At 35.4% G+C, this 26,064-nt stretch overlaps 4 protein-coding genes across 4 annotated transcripts; 3 read left to right on the forward strand and 1 right to left on the reverse strand.

The window, feature by feature from the left end:
- The first annotated feature begins 14,154 nt into the window (after positions 1-14,154).
- On the forward strand, positions 14,155-19,033 carry LOC145004367 (phosphatidate cytidylyltransferase 1-like). Its single transcript, XM_078963262.1, has 12 exons — positions 14,155-14,286; positions 15,439-15,545; positions 15,995-16,251; positions 16,351-16,502; positions 16,712-16,853; positions 16,943-17,099; positions 17,203-17,250; positions 17,805-17,891; positions 18,121-18,249; positions 18,348-18,404; positions 18,512-18,595; positions 18,682-19,033. Exons 2-12 carry the CDS (start codon positions 15,471-15,473, stop codon positions 18,769-18,771), a joined length of 1,278 nt encoding a protein of 425 aa, XP_078819388.1. The 5' UTR covers positions 14,155-14,286; positions 15,439-15,470; the 3' UTR covers positions 18,772-19,033.
- Positions 19,034-19,086: 53 nt separating this feature from the next.
- LOC145004366 (Pentatricopeptide repeat (PPR) superfamily protein) lies at positions 19,087-21,111 on the reverse strand. Its single transcript, XM_078963261.1, has one exon. The coding sequence runs from the start codon at positions 21,025-21,027 to the stop codon at positions 19,153-19,155; it is 1,875 nt and encodes a 624-aa protein (XP_078819387.1). The 5' UTR covers positions 21,028-21,111; the 3' UTR covers positions 19,087-19,152.
- Positions 21,112-21,472: 361 nt separating this feature from the next.
- On the forward strand, positions 21,473-23,067 carry LOC145006670 (uncharacterized). The gene is made up of 3 exons (XM_078965744.1): positions 21,473-21,685; positions 22,737-22,770; positions 22,862-23,067. The coding sequence occupies exons 1-3, from the start codon at positions 21,473-21,475 to the stop codon at positions 23,065-23,067; spliced, it is 453 nt and encodes a 150-aa protein (XP_078821870.1).
- A 1,346-nt stretch (positions 23,068-24,413) lies between these two features.
- Positions 24,414-25,978, forward strand: LOC145003809 (uncharacterized). The gene is made up of 3 exons (XM_078962721.1): positions 24,414-24,873; positions 25,340-25,501; positions 25,585-25,978. The coding sequence occupies exons 1-3, from the start codon at positions 24,517-24,519 to the stop codon at positions 25,813-25,815; spliced, it is 750 nt and encodes a 249-aa protein (XP_078818847.1). The 5' UTR covers positions 24,414-24,516; the 3' UTR covers positions 25,816-25,978.
- Positions 25,979-26,064: the final 86 nt, after the last annotated feature.

Here is a 26,064-nt window from a genome sequence, read left to right on the forward strand (position 1 = left end):
AGCAATCCAATCATAAAGGTAGAAGCTTTATACCTCCTGAAGCTTCCCAAGAAGATGATAATCCCAGATATATAAGCTTGCTTCCTTCCTTGACTCCTTTGATGCACTAAATTCTCTTTGAACCATACAAGAAACACACTTTTAACTCATACACACACACACACTAGAGGAGTTAGAGTTTGCCAAAAACGATCCCAGAACATGGACGCTAGAAAGATGGGAGAAAAGGGCCATAATGATGCTTAAATACTCCACAAACCCTAAAAGTTAGGGTTTCACCCAGACATTAGTACGCCAAGCATACATATGTGTACGCCCAGTGTTCTAGGGCACACCCTAGTACGTTTAGCGTACTCACATGTACGCCCAATATACTACTTATTCTCTAAAATTACCATTTTGCCACAAGGGCTTCCCATGACCACACCTTTCCAATCCAAGGACTAAAAATGACATAATTACAACCCAAGGGATGAATTTGAATTTACTTGAAATACAGGGTGTTATAAAAAAGATAAGGAAAAGCTAGTTGTTCCGAACATGTAGCAACTCTGAAGAAGAAAGTTTAGAAATCCGCTTGGAATCCACGGTCTTTGTCTCCTGTTCAAGAGGCTTCAGAATCATGCACTCATTCTGATATAAATGAGTGTGAGACTGTTCGGCATGAAACATATGATACTACAAAAACTTTCAAACCTTTGGTTTCAGAACCCACTCCAACATACTCCATTCGAAAGGTATCTTCTCAGGTTTCTACTTCCGTTCCTTTCTCTGATGCTTTCTTTAACTATAACGTCCTATTCCGAATCGATTTCCTAATTCAGGATTATGGCATGAGGATAGGTTAGCATAAGGCTTAGGGCCCTTGGAAAAGAGAGATCTTGACCCATTTAGGAATGGATAACGTAATTGAGGTGATCCGGGAGTTGGGTTGTGTCTTGGAGCCAAAGGGTATATCAGTAAAGTGGCAGTTCGAGCTCTTTATGAATTTTGGGTTTTATTTGGAAGGCTTTAAGGCTTAGGCATGTTGTTAGGAGCGTAGGGCTTCTCGCCACCTTTTCGTGGATATAAGGTTGATCGGGACCGGACCTCAGATGAGGAAGATATGACACTTTGAAGTTATTGGCAATATTGGTCCCTAATTGTGAAAAGTGGCAAGAAGATACTATGCATGCAAGACTTCCAACACAAAAGTACACCCAACATAAGCTAGGGGTACACCCAGCGTAGAAGGAGTAAATGGACGTGGGCGTGGGAGGCGTACGCCCAATATACGTTCAGAGACCATAAATCCTAATTTTTAGGGTTAAGCACTATTTAAGGAACATTATGACTCAAACCCAAACCTCCTTACCAACCTCTTAACCTCAAAACCCTAGATAGCCTTTCATTCCTCATCCTTGTGTGTTTTTGGCCTTGTGAAGCTCATTATAGTGTTTAGAAGCTTGAAATGAGAAAAAAGAAGTTGAAGAAGAAGAACTTGAGTAGCTTAAGCTCAAGGATTCGAGATAACATCACCATTTGGCACTCATTTGAGGTAAAAAGCTTTCATTTTGCCTCATGAATGCTTAGATCTATGTCAATGGAAATTTGGACCTTTTTAGGTCCCAAGAATGGATTTTTTATGGTTCAACTTCGTATCCAGGCTTAGGGTTGCCACCCTTAGTGCTATATGAGTCCCAATAATAGTAAAGTTTCAATCTTTAAGGTCCTTTTGTGGTCATGCATCAGTTCTAGCCATTTCTATGGAATTTAGTTGTCATATTTCAAGTTTGGGCCCATTTGGTGGGTTGCAAGCCACCAAGTAATCAACTTTATGAATTAAGACGTTGAAAAGGACTTGGATATGTGATTATAGCCTTTGGAATAGAGTATTAAGTGCTTAATGGGAAAAGTTGCTTAATAAAGCAGTACGCTAAGTATACATGCATATACGTGCATAAGTGTAACACTGCAAGATTTGGGTTAGTCAATTTGGAGACAATAAGCATAAAAACGACTTTATAAAAGATTATTTAGAATTAATAATCTTAACTAAGTTATAGTATATGTCACAAGGGTTCTGTACATATAAAGAACACAAAAACCCAAGTTATAACTAAGAAGTTATGACCCGTCGAAGTTTTACGGCTAAACCGGCACGACACCGCGTAACGTAAAAAGTGAATTTTTGATAAATTATTTTTAGCCTTATAAATCTAAATAAAAGTCTTAGTATACATTAGACCGAGAACGTGCATAAAAAAATGTCCAAATCTGACTTCGTATGAGGAAGTTATGATTTTTCTAAGATTTAGCATAACATCGCATAGTCCGGAATTCGAATTTTAAATCGATCAAATTTTGGCCGATGCAACCTAAATTACTTTTACACGGTCATTTAATAAAATAATCTTCTCATGCTGTTAAATTTGAAATCGGTCGAGAATTAGCCGATAGAGTCAAAAGGAGAGTTATAGATCTTGTCCATACCTACGCGAGAATATAAAGAACGTAAAAAACGTAGCTCGTATGCGAGTCACAGGGTTTAGAATTCGGAAGGGTGCTGCTGCGAAGTGGGTGGCGTGGCTGAATCTGGGCCATTTCTTTCTTCCCAAGCCTTGCCACCAGAGGGTGACATGTGACACCAACTCGACGAGTTAAAGGCCCCAACTCGACGAGTTGAGCAGTATTTCACCCTATAAATACCTTGCGAAGGTGCCTTCATTACTTACGGGGATGATGTCTAGGTTGTGATTTAGTGAGGTGTTTACCGTGGGATTTCCAAATAGTATACTTCGTATACCATACGGACCCTACCTCTGATATGATCATACCTGGTTGTTCCTTACTTGATAGATCATAAAATTAGACTTTGAGTTAATGATGAATCTAGACTAATAATTAGTCGCAATAAATATTAGACTAAAATTAGCCATAATAATGCTAGGTTTCATCGAAGGAATATTCGTTAGAAGCGAAGCGCTGCCCGAATTTGGAATCATCACTTTAGCAAGTGAGTGCATAGTTACTTTCATCTTACACATAGATATGAAGTATTTAATATAAGTTGCATTCTATGTGTGTATATTATCTGTGTACTTAATATTTATGATGGATGAACAAAAATATACATGTTTTAATTGTTTTAAACTGTATATGTATATTATATCTATAATTATGATGGGTAAAGACCGGTAGATGAAAGATGAGTTGGATGATGAGATGAAAGGTGATAAAAGATCATAAGATAAGGGTGAGAGGTGAAAATGAGAGGAGCCTTTACCCAAGCGTTGGACCCGTCACCTAGCAGAGTATGGATGATAACCACAGACTATTCTAGACAGTCCGGTGGAACACTAGCAGGCTTGCAACCTGTAGGTGTTGTGAACAAGACATTCGCCTGGTGTACTCTAAAAACCCATTGGCACGTATTGCGGGTGGACTCCCGAAAATAATACTGTTAATACATGTTAATAATGGGGATGGGTAATTGGGTTAATTGTTTGATGTTTAAACATAATAACTATATTATTGTGGGTTGAAAACCCTATGTACTCACCAGGTTTCCCAACCTGACCCACTTAGTTTATTCGTATCACAGGTGTCGATATGAAGCTACATTACAAGGAGAGATTAAGGAGATGTAGATTACTAGTGTAAATTAAAGTAAGATATATTTATGTTTATGTTTCTGTATTGATAATGACATCCCAATGTTTTAAAATGAATAAAATACATTTCTTCGGGAATGCTTTGATAACGTATTTATCATATTTTTATGGGAACACATTCTGCAACATTTTTCTTTAAAAGGATACTCTGATTTCCAAAATAAAGCATAAGCATATTGGTCTTTTCTGGCCGTGAAAATGGGGATGTCACAGTTGGTATCAGAGCATTAGTTTAAGCGAACTAGGAATAAGGATTTATTTCGAAACTTAAACTTAGAATGCTAAGCAATGATTGTGAGGAGTGAGTCAAATATATTTTAGGTAGTACACCTGAATAAACACAAGCACTAGCTTAATTAGGGAATATGTCTAAAATGATTTTATGTGCTAAATGATTTATGATATGCATTATATGATTGGATCCATGGTTTGTTGCCGACCGGATCTAGAAACTTTATGTGTTCAAATTTCTAAACGTTTAATTATAGTATTAGAAGTGCCATGTAACTTTTCAGGGTGATACGAAGATTTACACATCGATTGTAAATAAAATATTTCCTGTTTTAATTCTCGTCATTACACACCAAACGTCTAATTTGGCATATAGATCGATATGGTGAGAACTCGAAGCGGAGTCGGAAACGGTAACTCATAACCTGGGCCACAAGTGATTGAGCTTGCGCCAGAGGTAGCAGTTGCACCTGAGCCAATCACTATGGCAGGAGTACAGGAAATGATGCAAATGATGTTGGATCAACAGATGGAAGAGACAAGGAGATTTCTTCAACAAAGTAAGGACGAGCTTATCGTGCTAGTACGCCAGACATTTACTAACAAGGCAATCATCTAGGTTGCTAAGTTTGTCGAAGAAATAATCAATGATAGGACCACCCACAAGGTTGAAGTTGGAAAGAATAGGAAATTTGAGGGTCCTTCGAGGTCCAACAAGAACAACATGTTCTCAAAGTCTGGAGGAGGAAGAGGAAGTGAAGCAAGATGGTGCGAGAAGTGCAAAAAGAAACACTCTGGAAAATGTGGTAAGGATGTGACTTGTTTCATGTGTGGAAAGTCCGGGCATTACACCAATGAGTGTACATTCGACAAAAGGGTGTGTTACGAATGTAATGAGGAAGGGAACTTCAAGCAAGACTGTCCAAAGAGGAAAGGAGCTACAAAGCCAAATGTATCTATGGAGTACTATGTGAGATGTTATGAAGGAGTGACTTATTTCAAGTGTTGGAAGACTAGGCATTACGCCAATGACTGTACATCCAACAAGAGGTTATGTTACGGATGTAGGGACAAGGGGCATATGTCAAAATATTGCCCGAAGAAAAATGAATCAGTAAATACGCTAAAGCCAAAGGCAAGAGCATTCCAAATGATCCTTGATGAAGTAGGTGGCAATGCAATGGATCAGGAATAAGGATCAATAAAGTAACCATGTGGATAGTATCATGTGGTGTATCCTATTAGAGGCCTAGTATAGGTTGAACTTGAACATGAATTGTTAAGTCCTTCTATAATAGCTATTGGCTCTCTTCTCACATCCCCTAGAGCCTATTGACCGGGTCATTTCTCAAGAAAAATAGCTAAAGGCCCTGAAACTACCACTTGGATCTGGAACCTACATGCTGATGCTCACGAACCGAAAGCCCCAACTAGATATGGAATTCCAGAACCTAAACCACTCCGTTGAGAGCTCCATGACTCGTTCAAGGGAAGGTCCACCAATGATTGCCATTCTCCCCCTATCTGTCTCTTGATCCCTCATTCCACTAATCCGTTGTTACTTTACTGATTCATTCAAGGCATAGACTCCCTTTTTGTCTTATTAGCGCAGGTGTTCATCAACGATGAAAGCCGCTTAAGACTCGAAGAAAGAGGGCTAGGCCCCCGAGAGGGCTTTCAGGGACTGGGTAGGGTGGATTATAAAGCTAGGGGCTAAGGTTTGTGACATTTATGTAATTGTTTCAAGAAATAATATAAAGCTTAGTTATGTTATCTGATGTGTTAAATGATTATGTGAAATTCTTGAATGGTGACTTGGAAAACTGCAGGACGATACTTGGGATGAGTATGAGTAGGTGTGAATGGTAGTAGAGGCCTATACTACGTGAAGCACATAATTCGCACTTGGATCAGGGAAAGTCACAAGGTTACCAAGGTGCTTGTAATTGATTATGTTTTGCTCATGTATGTCGTTACCATCGTTTCGGTAATAACTAAGAAGATGATTATTATTCCGACCCTAGAGGTCATATCATGTTGAGTCCGACTAAGATGAATATGTTACATGGTTCAGAGAACCAAGATCGATGTTGCATCTGACTTAAGACAAAAGATTGATGTGAAAGATAATTGAAGCAATCAATAGAAGTACTGCACATAGTCGTTAAAGTATGAAGCTTGTGGCTAGAAGTGCTACATACTAGAATGTGATTATATCACATTAGAATATGTAGGAAGGTATATTTTGTTATGGAATTTAACTCTAAAAGACATGAGTCTAAGCGTTGCATCATACGATGAGAGGTCATTAGAACGTGACCCATCAGTCTATTGTGGTAATCAAAGAACTTAAGTTTATAAAAAGAATAAGGAGACTCCAATAATGATCGATATTGTGACATAAAGGTCATGATTAAAAGTCTAACATGAGACAAAAAGCAGGTGCAAGATCGAACATTGCTTGTAGTAAAGAGGAGCAAGAGTTAGATACTCATTTGAAGGAACATAGAAGTTACGATTATTACCTATGATGAAGAGATAACATATGGAGTCACTATACAACCCTATTCTGTTGATGATTCCGAGATGTAATCATCGTAAGGGGGAGATAAGTGTAACGTCCGCAGATTTGAGCTAGTAAATTTGGAGACAATAAGCGTCAAAAATGACTTTTTGATAGAAGATTATTTAGAATAAATAATCTTAAATAAGTTATAGTATATGTCATAGGGGTCCGTACATATAAAGAACGTTGAAATCCGAGTTATAACAAAAAAGTTATGATCCGTCGAAGTTTTATGGCTAACCTAGCACGACACCGCGTAACGTAAAAGGTGAATTTTTGATAAATTAATTTTTAGTCTTAGCAATCTAAACGAAAGTCTTGGTATACATTAAATCGAGAACGTGCATAAAAAGAATGTCTAAATCTGACTTCGTATGATGAAGTTATGATTTTTCTAAGATTTAGCATAGTAGTACACAACCCGAAATTCGAATTTTAGATCGATCAAATTTTTTCCAACGCAACCTAAATGAGAATTGAATATATCATTAATAAGAGTTCAATGATAAAAAGACAGATGAAAATGGAGTCCGTATGTAAAAGTTATGAATTTTACACGGTCGTTTAACAGTATAATCTTCTCATATAGTTAAATTTAAAATTGGTCGAGACTTAGCCACGAAGTCAAAAGGAGAGTTGTAGATATTGTCAATACCTACACGTGAATATAAAGAACATCAAAAATGGAGCTTGTATGCGAAAGTTACGGGGTTTAGAAGTTGGTAGGTGCTGCTGCGAAGAGGGTGGCGTGGTTGAATATGTTCAGCCTATAAATACCTTGCGAAGGTGCCCTCATTTCTCACACCTTACACTCTTTCTTTCTCATTCTAAGCTCTCTCTAAATCTTCCAAAACCCATCTAAATCCCTAGTAACCTCAAGGTGCTAGGGGAAAGCCTCGGAGCCCCCGAAGATTTTGAGAAAAAAGAGCTTTTCGGCTCAGAAGTTCTGCTCCAGCAGAGCCCGAGTTTTATCAAAACCCGCTGTAAGTGAGATACGCCTACCCTACTTGAAATATAACTTATGTTTAAATATAATATCATTATTATGAACCTATGAATAAGGTTTGTCAATGATTCAAATTTGTTATATTGATTGATTGTGACATCCCCATTTTCACGGCCAGAAAAGACCGAGTTCGTTTATGCTTTTATAATAAAATCAGAGTAATCTTTCAAAGAAAAGTGTTGCGGAATTTGTTCCCAAAAAAAATATGATAAAAATTTATCAAAGCATTTCTTAACGAAATGTATTTTCATTACATTACAAACTTGGGATGTCAACATTGATACAGATCATAAGCATAAACAAAACATCATAAGCCATAATACAAAATTGGCCTTGAATACAATATAGGCCTTTACAACATTTTATATATTTTCTACTTGCCTATAGATCCATAATGTATTGTAAGATCATCCAACTAAGCTCTTACCACTACCTGTAATACAAGAAACTGAGTGGGTCAGGCTTGGGAGCCTGGTGAACATATAGGGTTTTCAATCCACAACAAATAAGTTTATTAATTTCATCAAACCAAACAAACCCGATTACCTATTCCCGTTATCCTCACTTTACATCCCTAAATCATCTAATAAAATGGACCTAGCCTAAGTATCATTATCAGGGTAGATATTACTGCTGAGGGGATTCCTCGGCCATAAATGTTCATAAGGTAACCATGAGGGGGATGGAGTACACCAGTGAATACATCGTTCATAAATACTTACAGGTTGCGAGCCTGCTAGCGTTGCACTGGACTTCCTAGAAAATTTTGTGGTCGTCATCTATACTCCGCTAGAGGACTGGATCATCTTTAACACCGAGGCATCTCATCATTTTATTTCATCACACATCAACTATTTCATCTACCATGTTTTACCCAACATATTTGTAAATAAAAAAAAAATACATATACAGCTCATTTTGGGACAAGAGTATGTGAGGGGTAGAATGGTCTTTTACCCCAGTGAGGACTTATGGTTAAGTTATGAGAATCTCAGACTTATCTAATTTGTTTGATGATCTGTAGCTCAGGGAGTCGAGAGATTAGTAGTTCGGGGATCTACCAATTAGCAGCCAAAGGTTTATCCGTAGGATTCTACAGTCAGCTTTATGAGGTGAGTTTTCTCATGTAGGAACGGGTCGAAGGCACCAATGTTGTCCCGTTTATGTATGTTAGTATGTTCTGGAGTAAGGTCCGATGCTGGGCAATGCCTGATGTAGGTTATTATGTTTCCGGATTCCAATCCGATGTCGGGCGGTGCTCGAGGAATGTTTGTATGCTTGATGTCTTAATGATTCTTGCATGTGCTTATTTTATATGTTTTCGGACCTAGGTCCAATGTCGGGGAAAGCCCGATGAATATTTGTATGCTTCCGAACGTTGGTCCGATGTCGAGCGGGGCCCGAAGAATGTTTATATGTATGTTTCCGAACTAAAGTTCGATCCCGGGTGGTACCCGATGAAGGAATGCATGTTTAGTTATACTTATTGTCTTTGTGATACTTGTATGTGCCTGGTAGGGAGGTGAGTGTGGGCGGGGTCGTATATCTCATCATTAGCTGAGAGTGGACGAGGTTCCATATCTCATCATTAGCAAAATAGGGATGGGGCCCATGTTAAGCGAGGCCTTAGGACTAGAATATATAGTATTATGTATGATTCCTTGTGTGCTAGCATGATTATATGTTATTGTTTGTATGTGTACAACGGGCGGGGCTCAGTGACAAGCGGGGATTGGGAGAAACATATATATGTATACCAAGCGGGGCTCGATGCTAGGCGGGGCCTGATGTTGGACTCTGTCTGATGCCGGATGGGGCCCGAGGAAGGGGCGGGGGCCCAATTTATGTGATTATGTGTATGATATGTGGTAATTTGGGGAGACTTACTAAGCTTCGTGCTTACAATTTTCAGTTTTTGATTTAGGTACTTCCGGTAATAATGGGAAGAGCTCGAGATGACTGCAATGCAAACACCATTTGTTTAGTCTGGGATGTTTTACTCTGATTTGGATGAAATGATTTTGATGACTATGGATTATTTAATAATTAAAAATGAAAATTTTGGTCATAACTTTTGGGATGTTACATTAACATGCCTACAGCTCCACCTTCTCCGACTACCACTTCATCTTCGATTTCCACCACCACACCAATTACCATTGCTCCATTCCTAAATGTGTCTGTCAGAATTTCGCAACCACAAATATCATTTCCTCTATATATCGAATTTACAACAACTACTACAACCTTCAGTACTCTGATGTCGAATGTCAACGTATCTGATACGGTGGCATTTCATTTTGGTGTGTTTGTTGGTCCAAACACTTTCATCGCACCCCCACTGAGAGCAGATAATCCTAATGTCTTGTTCGGAAATGTCCGATATGATTTTCAAAACTTTGTCTTTAGCCCATTCTCTATTAGACAAATCGGCGATGATGAAGCAATTCCCATGACAAAGGGTCGTTCAAAAACCTTAACGAAAAACTTGATTCTTTACTCCAGTCTTCCAAATCCTCATCAAATTATGAGTATCTGTTCGAGTCATATAACGCTATGATTGAGACATTGACTAAGGAGCATGCCAAAAACATTGTTGAATCCACCAAGACTGTTGAAAATTTAGAGAAAGTAGTTCGTGAAACGACCGAAAAATTTGAAAAACTACTTTCTGATGTTCAAACATTCATGGCTGACTTCCGAGCCTCCTCATACCACAATACTGAAGCTGCTAATAAAACTATAGAAGGTCTCGGAGCCTCTCTTCGGCTTGAGAGAAAAGCTTTATCTAAAGTTCGAGCTACACTCAAAGTTGATAATGCCGAAACGACAAGCTCGATTGTCTCAAAAATTGAGAAGCTTCAGGATGATCATGCCACTGAAAATGCCATCATGGACAAACTAGCTTAGAAAACTGAGATAGTTAAAGTCCTTTCTGTCAAGTTGAGTTCTACGATCATGCGACTGGATTCCCTTGAATCTGAAAAAGGTTGTCTTCCGAAGCTGCATTTATGATATTAATGAGTATCTACAATGAATGTTGGAGACTCGTGATTCAATTTTCACTATTTCTGTCAAATAGCACCTTTCCGAAAAGGTCAAACCTGTGCTCAGATTGCTTAATCAGTTAGAAGGTGTTTCGGGAAGTAGTGTTATTCTGAAACAAGGGGGAGAACAGGTTAGTCAAGAAAAGATTAAGGAGGATCCACCCCAACCGAACCCAAAAGAAAATTTTGATGAGCAACATGAAGAAAAACCGAAAGTTGACCAGAAGGATAATGAAGCTTCTAGGTCAAAAGGTAAAGGAAAAATTATCGATGACGAAGAAGAAGAAGAAGATCTATCTGAAGCTGCATAGCTCAAAATAAAGAAACATGATAAAGAACTCGATGAGCTTATGTGTGTTAATCGAGAAGCTGAAGCTCGTGAAAAAGAAGCTCGTGATGCGTAAATCACTCTTGCAACCCAGAAGACTCTCTTTCCTCCTTGGTAGATGGAAAGGATTTTGAATGAAGCTGTTGAAAATCTGAGCACTCATTGGTTAGAGCCAACTATCTCATTTGAGCTGGAGAATACTTCAGAGTCCCAACTTGATTTTCCAATCACTCCAAGGTCATTCTTGTTCAGATGCTTTGAAAAAGGTTGAGAAAGCTCCGCTTTCGGATTATGATGTCAATCACATGCTTTTCTCCTTTTATCTAAAGTATGGAAGGCCACAATACGAGACTTAGAGTTCAAAGAAGATAGTTGTAGTAAAGGTTTTTGGACCTGTTGAGACTAAAAACTTCATTAACATTGGGTTCAAAGTAGTCCGAGGAGCAACAAATTTAGTTTTTGAGTTTACTCTTGCTGACTTGCCTTGCCAAAATCCATATGATTGGATTTCCTTGTTCTCTCTTCTATCCAAGGATGTACAAAAATATGAACCGATCTTGGCTCATCTAAAGAGAATGTTAGTCTGCTACATTCAGGAGTTTTGGAAAAATGGATGTGGAGATAGCAGCGATTCTGAGAAAGAAGTGAGTTCTGAAATCCAAAACTGAACCGAAAGATCTTGACAATATGAGGCTAGGAAAAATCCGAAAGGATAACCGGAGTGTGGGGTTTCAACAACGAGAAGGTGAAAAAGTTCGGAAGTGTTCGTTCTTTTTGTTGGACAAGCACTTGCACTCTACGAAGTGTCTGAACTACATCTTGGAGATAACCGAAGCATGTAAAGCGAATGAAGCCTCAAAACACTTTGCTCAGACTAATGTTGAAATTGTTTCAAGTTCAGAAATGTTAGTAGCAGTGAAGAATCTAGCTTTTTAATTAACACAAAGGGGGAGATTGTTAGGATAAATAATGTTGTGTCAATTCTTTTGTACTAGAATAGTCCATCTTGTAATGGGTTGGGCCTGTCCACCCAAGTTTTAATGATATTAGGGTTAGACTATTTATAGTGCATGCATACACTGTTTTAGGGTTACCTAGTTGTGTTGTCCTACGTAGTCTTTACATAGAAGCTCTTGTTGAACTCTTCTAAGGCTATTGAATCTAATCATTCGACACCATTTTGATCTTTATTGTTCTTATTGTTTTGTTGATTGCACTTGTTAGAATGTATCGATCAATTCTTTATTGTTTCGACACATCCTAAACATGCCGAGTTCTCCAACTTGGTGTGTTCAACTTGAAATAGGTTTACTCTCAACAATTTCTCCTCAAGATTTCGGGCATTACACTTAATCCATTCATCCCATATACACCATAAAGTTTGCATTTGTATGCTTAAGGGACCCCTAAAATGTCCAAATCTAAAAGGTTAAGCTTATGAAATGGCCCTAGCTCACAAGGACCACCCAAAAGGGACCAAAATCGCCATAAACAAGCCCAAAAGAAGATTTATACAAGGAGTTGACAAGTTATGAACTTTATACCTCGAAAGGCTAGCAAATGACGAGCTAATCCCTGATCCTCAAGCTCAAAGCACAACTCCAAGTGGTCCACTTCTTCTTCTCCTTCACAAAATACCAACAAACACTCTTTATGACTCAAAACTCTCACGAACACACTAAGGTTTCGATTTCTAGACAAGGGAAGGTGGAGGTTGGCTAAACATGACCAAATGAGGCTATCACAAGGTTTAAATATGGTGCAAGCCCTAGAAATTAGGGTTTCATTCAAGCACGTATGCCATGCGTACTCTACATATGTCATGCGTACTCCACGTACGCCTAACATATGTGGATGAGCTCCACTACCAACTTCGGGCTAGTACGTTAAGCGTACCACCCTATACGCTTGACGTACTAGCTTAAGGACTAAAATGAAAGGTTTTGTCAAAAAGGGTTAAATGCGAAACTTACCAAATTCAAGTGTTACACGGTGTGACCTTCATCTAATAAAAAAAAATCCTCAAATACATTCACAAATGAATGTGTGTTGATTGTGCAAAAGAAGCATACATATCCTTTACATTACAAGAAAGATGTGTCCAACACATGCCATGAAGCTGCATATAAATGTATGTTTATGTATGCTTATTGATTTTTTATTACTTTTATGAAAATAATTTACTTGTAGTTATTACTGATCAATGTCATTAAACATTTTAGATAATTGAGATTTACACGTGCATCGAAAGAAATTTATGTTATGCAAAAATACAAGTTAGTAATTGATGAACAACGATGTACTATATATAAGTATCATCAATGATATTGGTCCATCTTGATGGGACCACTCGCATATAGGGATGAGCGTAGGCGGGTACCCGCCTCATTTGGCGAAAACCAGAACCGGAACCGGAACCGCTCTAGGCAGTTCTTAAATGTTTGGAACCAGTCCCGGAACCGGCGGTTCCGGTTCCGGGAGCGGGTAACCCGGTCGCATTAATTTTGTTAACTTTTTTTGACAAAACCACAATTTAGTTCGATCTGAATCAAATCAATTCGGACCAAAGACGGATAAAATCGTAACCAATATATTCTAAACCGGTCTAAGTAACACACGTTTATATATATATATATATATATATATATATATATATATATATATATATATATATATATATAAACCGGTTCCGGCGGGTACCCAGCGGGTAGCGGTTCCGAAAAAACGAGAACCGGAACCGGAACCGCTTAAGGCGGTTCCATAACTTTAGGAACCGGAACCGGAACTGCCTAAGGCGGTTTCCGTTCCAAAACCGGCAGTTCCGAGGTGGTTCCGATTCCAAAAGCGGGTACCCGGTTCTGATGCTCATCCCTACTCGCATACATATGCATAACTTTATCATGAGTTCTCTCTTACAATGCAATCTAAAAAAAACAAGCCATACGAATTTAGTGATCGACTTCTTAGTTGTGTCCTTATGGAAATGTCTAAATAAAAAGTAACATCTAAGTTTTAATTATCAAAAAAATATCCTCTATAAAAAATGGCCTAACACTAATTCTTTTTTCATTTCATCAATCATTAGTATATTTTGTTAATATTCTGCTAAAAATAAATTGATTATAGTAATATGGTACATTTGGTAAATAAAACCAAACCGGTTAATAAAATATTATTTATTCAAACTAAAATCCAAGATACACAATTATCAAAACTTCAGGGTACAAAATGATATCAGTTAAAGCATTTGGACTAGTGATGTAATTTCTCTTATAAGTTTCAAAATCTTCACGAACACATATTATTTATTTTTGGGAGTGGGGGCATATATGCAGTTATACACAATATATTTATATGTTTATATATACACACACATCTACATGTGTATGTGTCAAGTCTATTCTAAAGTGTTTGAAGATTGATTTCCCTTCCACTGATTCAGATTTGACTGCGAGGTTTGCTTTTTTCGCTAATTTAATTCAATTCGTTAATTTATGGTTTCGTTTTCGGATTTTAATCACCGCGTGATCATGATATCGTTGAATTTCTTCTCTTTCATTGGTTCATGTTATTGGCTATAAACAGTACTTCAATTAGCTCTGTTTATGGTTATGGAATGTCCTAATGATATTGGAACGTTGAAACTCTTAGAACGTGAGAGTTAGTTTGAAGAAGCTCAATTTGAATACTTAGGGTTTTGGATTTCGTGAGCTTTTCACTTTGAAGTTTGATTCGTTTCTGTGATCTAAGTAAAAACTGCTTGACGAAAATCTGGGAAAAAAGCATGGTAGTAGTGTTTTTTGAAGGTTGATGTCGTGGCAAATTATGCTTGGATTGAAAACGGACTCTAGGGCTTGTAAGTATGTTAAAAAAATGGCACCCACCTATGTTTTGGGAACCGTGTCTTCATCTGTGTGATAGGAATAAACTGTAAAAGCGTTGAGGAGCAAGAAAATCTATAAAGGAGGCATGAAATCTACAAATTGATTCGAATTTTTTCTTTTTAGCCTAAAATTATTGAAACTTTTGGGAAAATCTAGAAAAGGAGGGGTGTGGGGGTGGGGGTGTATGGCATCTGCTAGCTTCCTCCCTGGCTCTGTTGATAAAAGTATATTCTGATGGTTTTTTCGGGTATCTGAAATCATCTGTGTTTGTTATGATGTGCTTTTTCTTTTTGGCTGATGCCTGATGCTTAATTCTAGTCTTTGAAAGATTATTTCTCAAATTTGTATTTTACCTGTCAATGCAACTACTTAACTTTAGCCCCAATTAGACCATGAACCCCATATGAGTAGTGACTAATATACAAGCTAGTGCACAATACTTGTTCATGTACATGCATATATGTCTAGATATCAGGTCACCGTTATCATAAAAGGGGACTTGATGTGAGATATGTGATTGAGGGTATCACATATAATTAATGCAATTCAGCAATTCTTATTCTCAACTTCAAATGCAATGTGTTTGTATTTTATCTTTTACTTCTTGTGTAATAGTGTCATCTATCAACACTATTATCTTTACAAATCTTTTGGCAATACTAGATGCAGAAAGAATATCAGCATGTATTTTGATCTCGTGTGTGTGTGTGTGTTTATTTTTAGGTTTATTAAGTACCCATTGTTGTTGTGGGACCATGATAAAGGAGAATGGTAGTAATGTCCAAGTTACACATGGTGGAAGGATTCGGCGTCGTAAAGGTTCAAATGAGGTAACCATGCAACTATAATTAACTAATGATATAATTTATATAATTACATTTTGCAATTCATAACAAGTAAGTGTCTTGTTCCTTTTTCTTCATTAAGTCCTGTATAGATAAAGTGGCTGAATGGGTAATGATGTATGTCTGGATAGAGTGCTTGTCCATATAAAGTCTGTTTCTTTTCAAGAATGAATAAGCCATTTGAACTAGACTAAATGACCCTTTTATCCTTACATTACAAACAGGTAAAGGGTTAGTGTCTTAATACATTAAAAGGCAGATTTTTTTTTGGCTTAACCCATTAAGTCATTCTATCCGGATTGAGTAAGAAAACAACCATATATACCTGTCAAGATTAAGTGCTCAACTCATTAAGCCCATTAAGTAAAAAAGAAACAGGCTCTAAGTCTTATATAAAAGTTATAGATTTTGAGGTTTATCTGTAAAAATATCAGGTTCCAGGTGATGTAGGCCAATCGAATGGAAACAACCACTTGCTTGTAAATGATCAAAATAAGTACAGATCAATGTTGATTCGTGCTTATTCAAGTATTTGGATGATTGGTGGTTTTATATTTGTTGTCTACATGGGGCATCTTTATATATGGGCCATGGTTGTTATTATACAAATCTTTATGGCAAAAGAACTCTTTGGGTTACTGAGAAAAGTAAATGAAGACAAACAACTCCCAGGATTTAGGCATTTAAATTGGTAAGAAAAATACTTCATTTTAATTTTTAACAAAAACCCATATTTTTATTCTATGTAAATATTCAAGATTATCAATTCTTACTTGTTATTTATTTTCAGGCATTTCTTCTTCACAGCAATGCTATTTGTATATGGTCGAATACTTAGTCAAAGGCTGGTCAATACTGTCACAACAGACAAGTTTTTATATAAAATAGTGGGAAATCTTATCAAATATCATATGGTTACCTGTTATTTCCTTTATATAGCAGGTTGGTGTTATAATTATTATCAGGAAATTTACTGGAAAAACAATTATATTTTGGGCAATTTGGTGGTTCAACTACTTGTACTTTTTTTTCTCAATCAAGTTTCTTTATAACATGTCAAAATGGTTAGTTTGGAAATTATAAAACCTGATATAACAAAATTAATTAATTTATTTATTTACTAAAAGTTGATGCATATGTTGTTGGTTTAGGTTTTGTGTGGTTCATTCTGTCACTAAAGAAAAAGATGTACAAGTATCAGTTTGGGCAATATGCATGGACACATATGATCCTTATTGTGGTTTTCACTCAGTCCTCTTTCACAGTAGCCAATATTTTCGAAGGGATATTCTGGTAATTTTAGTATATTAATGTTGTCATATGAGTTAAGATCCAACTTTCTTACATAGACAATCAGAATGAATAAATCAATTGTCACACAGGTTCCTCCTTCCTGCATCATTGATTGTGATCAATGACATTGCTGCTTATTTTTTTGGATTTTTCTTTGGAAAAACACCTTTGATTAAGTTATCACCAAAGAAGACATGGGAGGGATTTATTGGAGCTTCTGTTACAACAATTATATCTGCCTTTGTGGTCAGCAAATTCTCCTTTAAATTGTGGAATATCTTTACTGTTATTATTTAGTTTGAAATGATGTTATATGATGACATTTTGTGTACTCTTTTGTTATGTGCAGCTTGCTAATTTTATGGGTCGTTTCCATTGGTTAACATGTCCCAGAAAGGTAGCTTAGTTTATTTGTGAATCACTTTTTGTTTTAAAAAGTATATATTTTGGTATGATGGAATCAGGGATGGAATGTTCATTCCATAAGGAATGTGATTCCTTTCATTTTGTTAATTTTGATTCAAGTGTGTTCTTTTTCATTCCATCATGGAATGGAATGCAAAATTGCAACATAATACATTTTCATCTGTGTAATTTTTAATGACACAGAACAAAAAAATATCATTTTATTATAAACTTATTTGGGTTTTAAAGAACGTTTATGTTCAGTTTCTTATTTTCGTAAAAATAAAATTGTTAAATATAATATATAGAATAGCATTCGAATTATATATTGTATGTACATACTACATATAACATAAAAATTCATAATAAAATCCATTCCATTCCATTCCATTCCTACGGGATATTACCACACATTGTCACAAAATGTAATGACTAATTCCATTGCAGCATACATTCCATTCCGTCCAACTCCAACAAAACACACCCTAATTATTATTATTATTATTATTATTAATCAACACATTGATTTTATAAATTGTTGTACAGGACCTATCAACTGGTTGGCTCCAATGTGACCCTGGCCCACTTTTTACACCAGAGACCTTCATTTTACCTGGATGGCTTCCTGAATGGGTAACATTAACATGAATAGAATTACCAATTCCATTCCTTCATTTCCTAGTTAGAAAATTATACACTTCATGAAAACTTTGTTTTTTTCCATCATTTACACAAATGAGAGAGGATCAGAACATTGAACAAAGATCAAATTCCTTCATTAACCGAATTTCTAAATTCCAATGGAATGGAAATATGGAATTGATTTTTTTTTTTTTTTTTCTTTTTTCTTTCCCCTTTTCAGTTTCCATGGACAGAGATGCAAGTTCTACCGGTGCAATGGCACGCATTGGGACTTGGACTTTTTGCTTCAATTATTGCACCTTTCGGTGGCTTCTTCGCTAGTGGTTTCAAAAGAGCCTTCAAGATCAAGGTTCATACATTTTTTTTTTTTTTTATAAAATTCAAACCATATTATATATTATCATTTGTAATTACCTAATTTAAATTATTCTCTTCCATTTGCTATAGGATTTCGGGGATAGCATTCCTGGACATGGTGGAATGACAGACAGAATGGATTGTCAAGTACGTCCCATTAAAAATTCAAAACATTTCTTTATTTCCGTATTTATTTATTTTTAATGTTAAATGCAAGAAAAGAAATTACAACGTACTTTGATTTACTCATGCAGATGGTGATGGCTGTCTTTGCATACATCTACCATCAGTCGTTTATTGTTGCCCAGAGCGTATCAGTTGGGATGATTTTTGACCAGGTATGATGATATTTATAAAAATATATATTTTTAAAAATAATTTGTATTAAATTAGTTATTGTACTAATGTAAATATTTGTATTCAGATTGTGATGAATCTGTCATACGAGGAGCAAAAGGTGTTGTACAATAACCTAGGACAAATACTACAAGACAGGCAGTTTGGTGAATCTTGAAGAAGATGACAATTACATTTTTGATTTGTACTATGTTTGACTTTTGTTATGATCGTTTTTTGTGGTATTGCATCATATCATATACAATACATATGTGTATAGTGGTTGGTTGCTCTATCCCTTTGTTAAGAATGTAGATGGAAATGGTATCAAACAAACACACATGTATCCATCCATTATTTTTGTATCATTTTCATTTTTTTTTTTTTTACTTTCTCTTTTAAATTTATAAATTATCAATCAATGTAAAAATTTATGATCCTTCTCGATTTATCACCCTTTTCATTTTAGCTATTATCTATTTCACTCACTGAGTCAGTCAATTACATAAATCATCCATATTCGAAATCACTCTACATGTAAAAAACCACCAATTCATAGTTAGATTTCAACGAGGCATTCCAACGTTTTATTCCCTTCTTCTACTACCCTAACAACACGCTCAACTACACAATTCCAAGCAAAATAATCAGGAACAATTCCCTTTTCCACCATCTCCATAAACAACATCAACCCCTTATGCAAATCCCCTCTCTTACAATACCCATCAATCAAAGGACTATAACTACCCGAATCCACCTCCCAACCTCTTCCAACCATATCCTCCAAAAATAGCATAGCACTTCCAACTTTACCCTCACCACAAAGCCCATTAATCAAATCCCTAATAATCATAACATCAGGAACATAACCACGCGACACCATCACATCCACAATCTCAAAAGCATCTCTCACCATATTTTCTTCACAAAACCCTCGAATCAAACTGATATAAACAAGAACACTTGGGATTCCACCTTCTAGAATCATCTCATCGTATATCTTTTTCGCATTTCCCATTCTACCCTCCTCACAAAATGTTAATATCTCTTTGCTTCTATCAACAGTTCTCGGAAATTTTGTCCCCATCTTGGTTAAAAAGTCAAGAGCTGAGTCAACTAGGGTCGCTTTATAGAAACCATATATGATGCTGTTATAAGGACTTATATGATTTAAAGAACCACATTTACTATCCTCCATTACTTCCAAGATCGTATGCCCATCTTCTACCCTTCCTTTTGAACAAAACCCGCGAATTAAAATATCAAATGTATCAAAATTCCAAATGATCCCGACCCTTTTCATCTCATGGAACATATCAAGAGCCGAATCGAACAAACCCAACTCACAAAATCCATATATCAAAGAATTATAAGTGTCTGCATTTGGAACAATACCCTTCAACTCCATCTCCTTTAAAAACCTATGTGCAGCCTTTGGTTTTTTGATTTTACAGAAACCCTTCACAAGAGTGTTGTAAGCCACCACATCAATCTTGCCACCTTTCTTCTCTACCCTTTCTAAAACCTCCACTGCCTCCATGGCACGATTCTTGTTACATAAAAGTTCCATTATTTTGGTTATTGTGATGACATCAGGGACAAATCCAAGATTGAAACACTTTTCTAACATCACAAGTGCTTGAATTATGTTATCTTCTTTACAGTATGCGGTTATTAAGATATTGAAAGTGACACTGTTTGGGTTTTCTATCTCTTTCATCAAACTCCTGGCCCTTCCTACCCCAAGTTTCCCATTCTTGCAAAGAGCATGGAGTAAGGTGTTGTATATGACAGTGTTTGGGGGGATACTGTTTTTCTTCATGAATTGTAAAAGCTTAAAAGCATCTGATATGCGATTTGTCATGCAAAGTCCCTTTGTTAAGATCCCGAAAGTGTACATATCGCCTTTAACACCACAAGCCATCATCTTGCGTCTGTAAAAGCCTCTGGCTATGTCAATATCTTCTTTAACAAGAACATCGAGTATTGTGTTGTAGATTTTCAGGGTGGGTTTTTCTTTGAATCTTGAAACTAAGTCAAGAACATTGATTACTTGTCTGACCATTCGAGCGTTGCCTAACCCACGGATGATGGTTATGAAGACTGTATCGTCTGGGGGTGAGCCGATTGAGCTGGGCATTTCATCGAGCAGTTGGTGGATGGTGTCGAAATGACGAAAAGCACAGAGCTTGTGGACAAGAGCTCTGTAGGTGGATTGGGTGTGGGTGAAATGGGGGAGTTTGGACGCCCATCTGAAAGTGTTAAGAGCTTCAGATGCTGACTTTTGATCTAATATGAGGTGGGAAATCTGGTCATGAGTGGGAACAGGGGAGGTTATCGAAATGGATCTTGATTGGGTGTTGTAAAGTTTATGATTTCTTTTTGACCTGAAGAAGATGGATAGATTCTTTGACGAATTGGAGAAACTGATCATGAATATATCAAATTAAAACTGAACAAGAGCAAATGACAACCGAAGAGGGAAGAATCCTTAAAAACTAAAATTCAACTCGTCATATGTTCTAGTCTTATTTTTATACAAATAAATTGATGGAAAAATGATCATTTATTGTGATTAATCCATATGTCACTTTACAACACCTGATCACATGGAATAATTAAGTCAAGACGATGACTCTTTATAGTCTATATAAGAATACGTATACTGAATACATACTAAAACCACGTCTACTTTCATCAAAGTGTCATCATTTTCCTCACCAATTATCACTTTTTTTTTTTCCAAATTAATCTCATGTCAACATTTTCTCCACATTTTAACAACATTCAAAAACACTCATCTGAAATTCTTTTCCTGATAGTTTAATTTCGAACAATTAACCTTCAATTTTTGTAAAGTTCGATACTTTTTTTTAATGATGGATTTGTTTGATTTGGTCAATTCGTTCATCGAGAAAGGCTACGACGTTGTTGTTGATGAAGAAATCGGAAGAATTGACGACGATCATAATCCCGATGACGATGAAGATTTTGATGTGATGAAGAATACGATTAAGGATTCACTGAAGAGATTATTTGCATTTGACAACGGTGATGAAGCAAGAAAAAAGACTACAGTAGAAGTTCAAAAGGCATGACGACGCGTGATCGAAACTAACTCATCGTTGTCGTCGTCAGATTTAAAATGACAGTTGATGACTCAGCTACATCACCAAGGTTTCGACGCTGGTACACATTCTTTGTTTATGATACATTTTGGCTACCATTTTCATTTTTCTCCAAAGTTGAAACTCTAAATTTACATTACTATATATCTTTTCATATCTATCCCACAAATCATTACAACAATACTCCGCTAGATTTAGGATTTCAAGCTCTCGAGAACATGATTTTGGATTCATATTTTCTTTTTTTGAATATTAAATTTATAATGTATTATCGAACTGTAGTCTAATCATATGGTAAATTGAAATTTTCAGTTGAAAAATATGTCAAAAGAATACGAGAATGTATATGATGTTTTTGATATTTTAAAGATAATTAGTTTGAGAGCAATTTGTGGGATGTTGTTAAAATATTAGTTATTTGTAAAATATTTTATTAAAATAAAGTTATGAAGCTCATTTGATATGTCTATTTTACCATCACCACATAAGTAAAATACTTTTTGATTATCTTAAAATAAAATAGAATGTTTCTACATCACCAAATAAGTAAAATATCTTTTGATTATCTTAAAGTAAAATAGAGTGTTTATGTATCTATTTTAGACATAATACATAAAAACAACTATATTTTGACTATTTTGCGATAGAATCGTCTAAATTGATAATTTTTTCTATGTCAATGAGTTTGACATGCTATATAACATTAAAGTGGTTATAATCAAACATTTTTATCAAAATATAATTGCTTTAATGGAATATTTAATACCAAAGTTAAAATTTAATCTTTTCACTAACATCGCTAGACTTTGACAAAATTTTATATTGTAACAATTTTAATCTGTTAATATCAAGTCATGGTATGTCAAAGTGGTCCACAAAGGAAAACCTATTAAACTTAGGTGCTTTTGTTTGACAAAACTGGAATATAGTTGTTAAACCTCAAACTTTGACAAAAAATTATATGACTTTTATGTAATTTGCCTTTGTGTATAAATAAATGCATATGAATACGTAGGGCTTTGTAAATCAAATGGGAAATGAATGGCAAGGTTCCTTCAGGGCGTTACAAATATAAATTCGAGATAGCAAGACCAACTAAATATTATGTTTCATTGTTTGAAATTTTCCCTCAAATTACAGTCTGTAAAGTCATTGAGTTCAAAAAAATCATAAAAATAATGTGTGATGCAATTAGACTCTCTATGAACCAACAACAAATGCATGTATCACCATGGAGAAGACATGAGTACGTGCATGCTAAATGGTTCGGGTCTTATAAGAGATTTACTAACACGTATTCAACTAAAAGTATTACAGACTCGAATATAGATAGCAAAAAGTTGTAAGCTTTTTGTCATTTTCGAAACAAAATTGCTATTAGAGTCAAAGAGAATAGTTTGGTCGGAGAGAATTTTGTTTGAAAGTTGGTAATTTGGCCATGGTTATGAATGGACCAACACAGAATGTTAATGTAATTTTTAGAAGCTAAAGAAGTGATTGTGTAGTGTAGAGAAGGGTAAAGTATGGATCAAAAATGATTATTGTGATTTAAGATCATAATAATCAATTTTTAGCATTTAATATAAAGTGATTAATTTGATATTTTTTATTAATGATGTTGACAAACCACATGTTGAGAATCATCCCTATAATTTTTTTTTTTTTTTGTCATATGACATGTTGCTCTTCTTCTTCAACTTGATAAATGTCAATTTGTGATAATTTTGAATTAATGTTTTTTTTTCACATGTTATTTTATAAGATTTATATTTTATTAAATTCCATATAATATTTTAATGTAATAATTGCAATAAATATAGTAATAAATAGATATCGATTTCATTAATAAGCTAACATTCTAATTTCAAAAAAATTAAATTAAAGTTTATTAGTTTTTTTTTGTTTATTTATTTAATTTACTTGTTTAAATTTAAAAGATAAAAAATATTTCAATTTTAGTAATTCATTATTTATATTATTTTCTTATAAATTCAAAGTTCTCAATTATATATATATATATATATATATATATATATATATATATATATATATATATATATATATATATATATATATATATATATATTAACTTAACCCATATAATAAATGAATCTCACAATTATTAAGTAATATTTCATCGTAAAAAGGTTGAATATTGTATTCGAGAATACATTCACAATAAATAGTTATTTCTTAACCTTATAAATATTAAATACATATATTTACTGTGTACAAACTATCTGAGAAATACAACATAATAGCATGAAAAACATAATATTTTGATATATTTTAAGGTAAAATCTAACATTTTTTTACAATTTAATTCAAATGTGAGAATTAACATTATATGCTTATTTGCATCAAAGGTACAATATTTTGACTAATTTTTTAAATAAAAAACTTAATTTTTTTTATTAGCGGGATGAAAATCGATAATGCTGGTAAAAACTAAAAAGGGTGAAACTTTTTGAAAAATGATTTTTATTTTATTCGTAAAAATGTGATTTTTTTATTAGTTGATGAAAATCGTGGGTGATCGGTGGTCCAGGTGGAGACGTAGAGTATTTGACATTGAAGATACGTTGAATGTGGTAGGAGGATCACTATCGACGGCTCTTATTCACGGCACCACGGAATAGTCTACATCTGCCCGTACCTGATCTTTACCAATATATAAAACACTGATACAAAAGTAATTTTAGAGAGAGAGGGACCACGCCTAATTTGTATACGGAGAAACAGAAAATCGCCGACCACCGATACAACCACCGCCGATCCGTGCTAATAAGTCATACATGGAAGGTGTTGGAGCTCGACTCGGCCGATCCTCGACTCGCTACGGACCGGCTACCGTGTTTACAGGTCCGGTAAGGAAGTGGAAGAAGAAGTGGATCCACGTAACGCCTACCAACACATCCGCAGCCTCAAACAATAAGCATCATCATCATCAACATCAATCTAATGGAAACTCTTCTTCTAATGGCAACAATAACAATGCCTCAGCTTCTCATCTTTTGCTTTACAAATGGACGCCAATTCGTCAAGCTCATAACAGCTCCGCCAACAACAATAGCAATGGCGACGCCAACGAAGACGGTGGTGCCGCCGAAGTGGACGAAGAGCCGCCCCGCCGTAAGATGAAATACATTCCAGTACTTTTCCATCACCTCTCTTCTGAATTTTTGTTTTATCTAATTTGACTTTGTTCGATCTAAACTTTAGCTTATGTTTGTCCTTATGTGTGTATATATAATATATTATATTTGAAGAATACGTGGATCTAAATTTGACGAACAGCTCAATGCACATATATCTAGTTGATATAGAATAGAGTATAAATTCGTATAAGAAATTGAATCCAATTTGTACATGAGAATCTGTAGCCCTAGCTTAAGTAACAGCAACTTGTAATCCAAATTGAATCCAAAGTGCACATCAGAATCAATTTCCAAACCTTTTTTTAGGTTTAATCTAATAACACAATCTAAGGTTGCTATGATTATAGAACTGTTTTAACTTTTTTGTTTACTTTCACTTCAATTTGAATTATCCATGGTTGCCAAAGTATGTTGTTATTGGGGGTTGTTTTATTATGAGTGATGGTTGATCAATGATCAGATAGCTGTACTGGAGGAACAAAATAGCGAGGAACCAGAGGTGCAGGCTGATGAAGATAAACCTCAACCTGTTGAGAGTGACTCACTTGCTGCTGCAGATGATGAATCATCTTTGAAGAAGGAAAAACCTGACATCAATGATATGCCAATGGAAGAGAATCAGGTAATGCTCTGAACTCAACATATTGCATTCTTTGAAATTCAGGGAAATGAAAATGTATTCTCAGTCCTTTGATACTGTTTCAGGTTCCTGAGAATATTGATGTGGAAAGGGAAGACCTGAACAAAAGCAATGTGGGTTTAAGCCTGAATTTAAATGAAGGTGAAGGTGAAGGTGAAGGTGAAGGTGAAGGTGAAGGTGAAGGTGAAGGTGATGGAGATGGAGATGGAGATGGAGATGGAAATGGAGATGGAGATGGAGATGGAGATGGAGGTGAAGAATCTGAAGAAGCAAAAGACGAAACTAAAGATGATTGATTGATTGGATAGACTAGAGTGAGTAAAATACTACACAGGATGGATGAATTGTATTTTTTTTTTTAGAATTATTCTACTAACTCAAAGAAAAGAAATGATTGTGAAAATTCTGGAAATGAAATTTTATCAAAAGTGCATGAACTTTGACTTTTTTGGTACTAAATGGATAAGTTGTAGGATGTGTCAACTTTTGACCGAATCCAAGTTTTTCTGGACCCGACTTGAAGATTTTATGGTAGGATTTGATCT

Source organism: Lactuca saligna, chromosome 7 (assembly GCF_052625555.1).
Source record: "Lactuca saligna cultivar CGN05327 chromosome 7, ASM5262555v1, whole genome shotgun sequence".
NCBI classification, from domain to species: domain Eukaryota; kingdom Viridiplantae; phylum Streptophyta; class Magnoliopsida; order Asterales; family Asteraceae; genus Lactuca; species Lactuca saligna.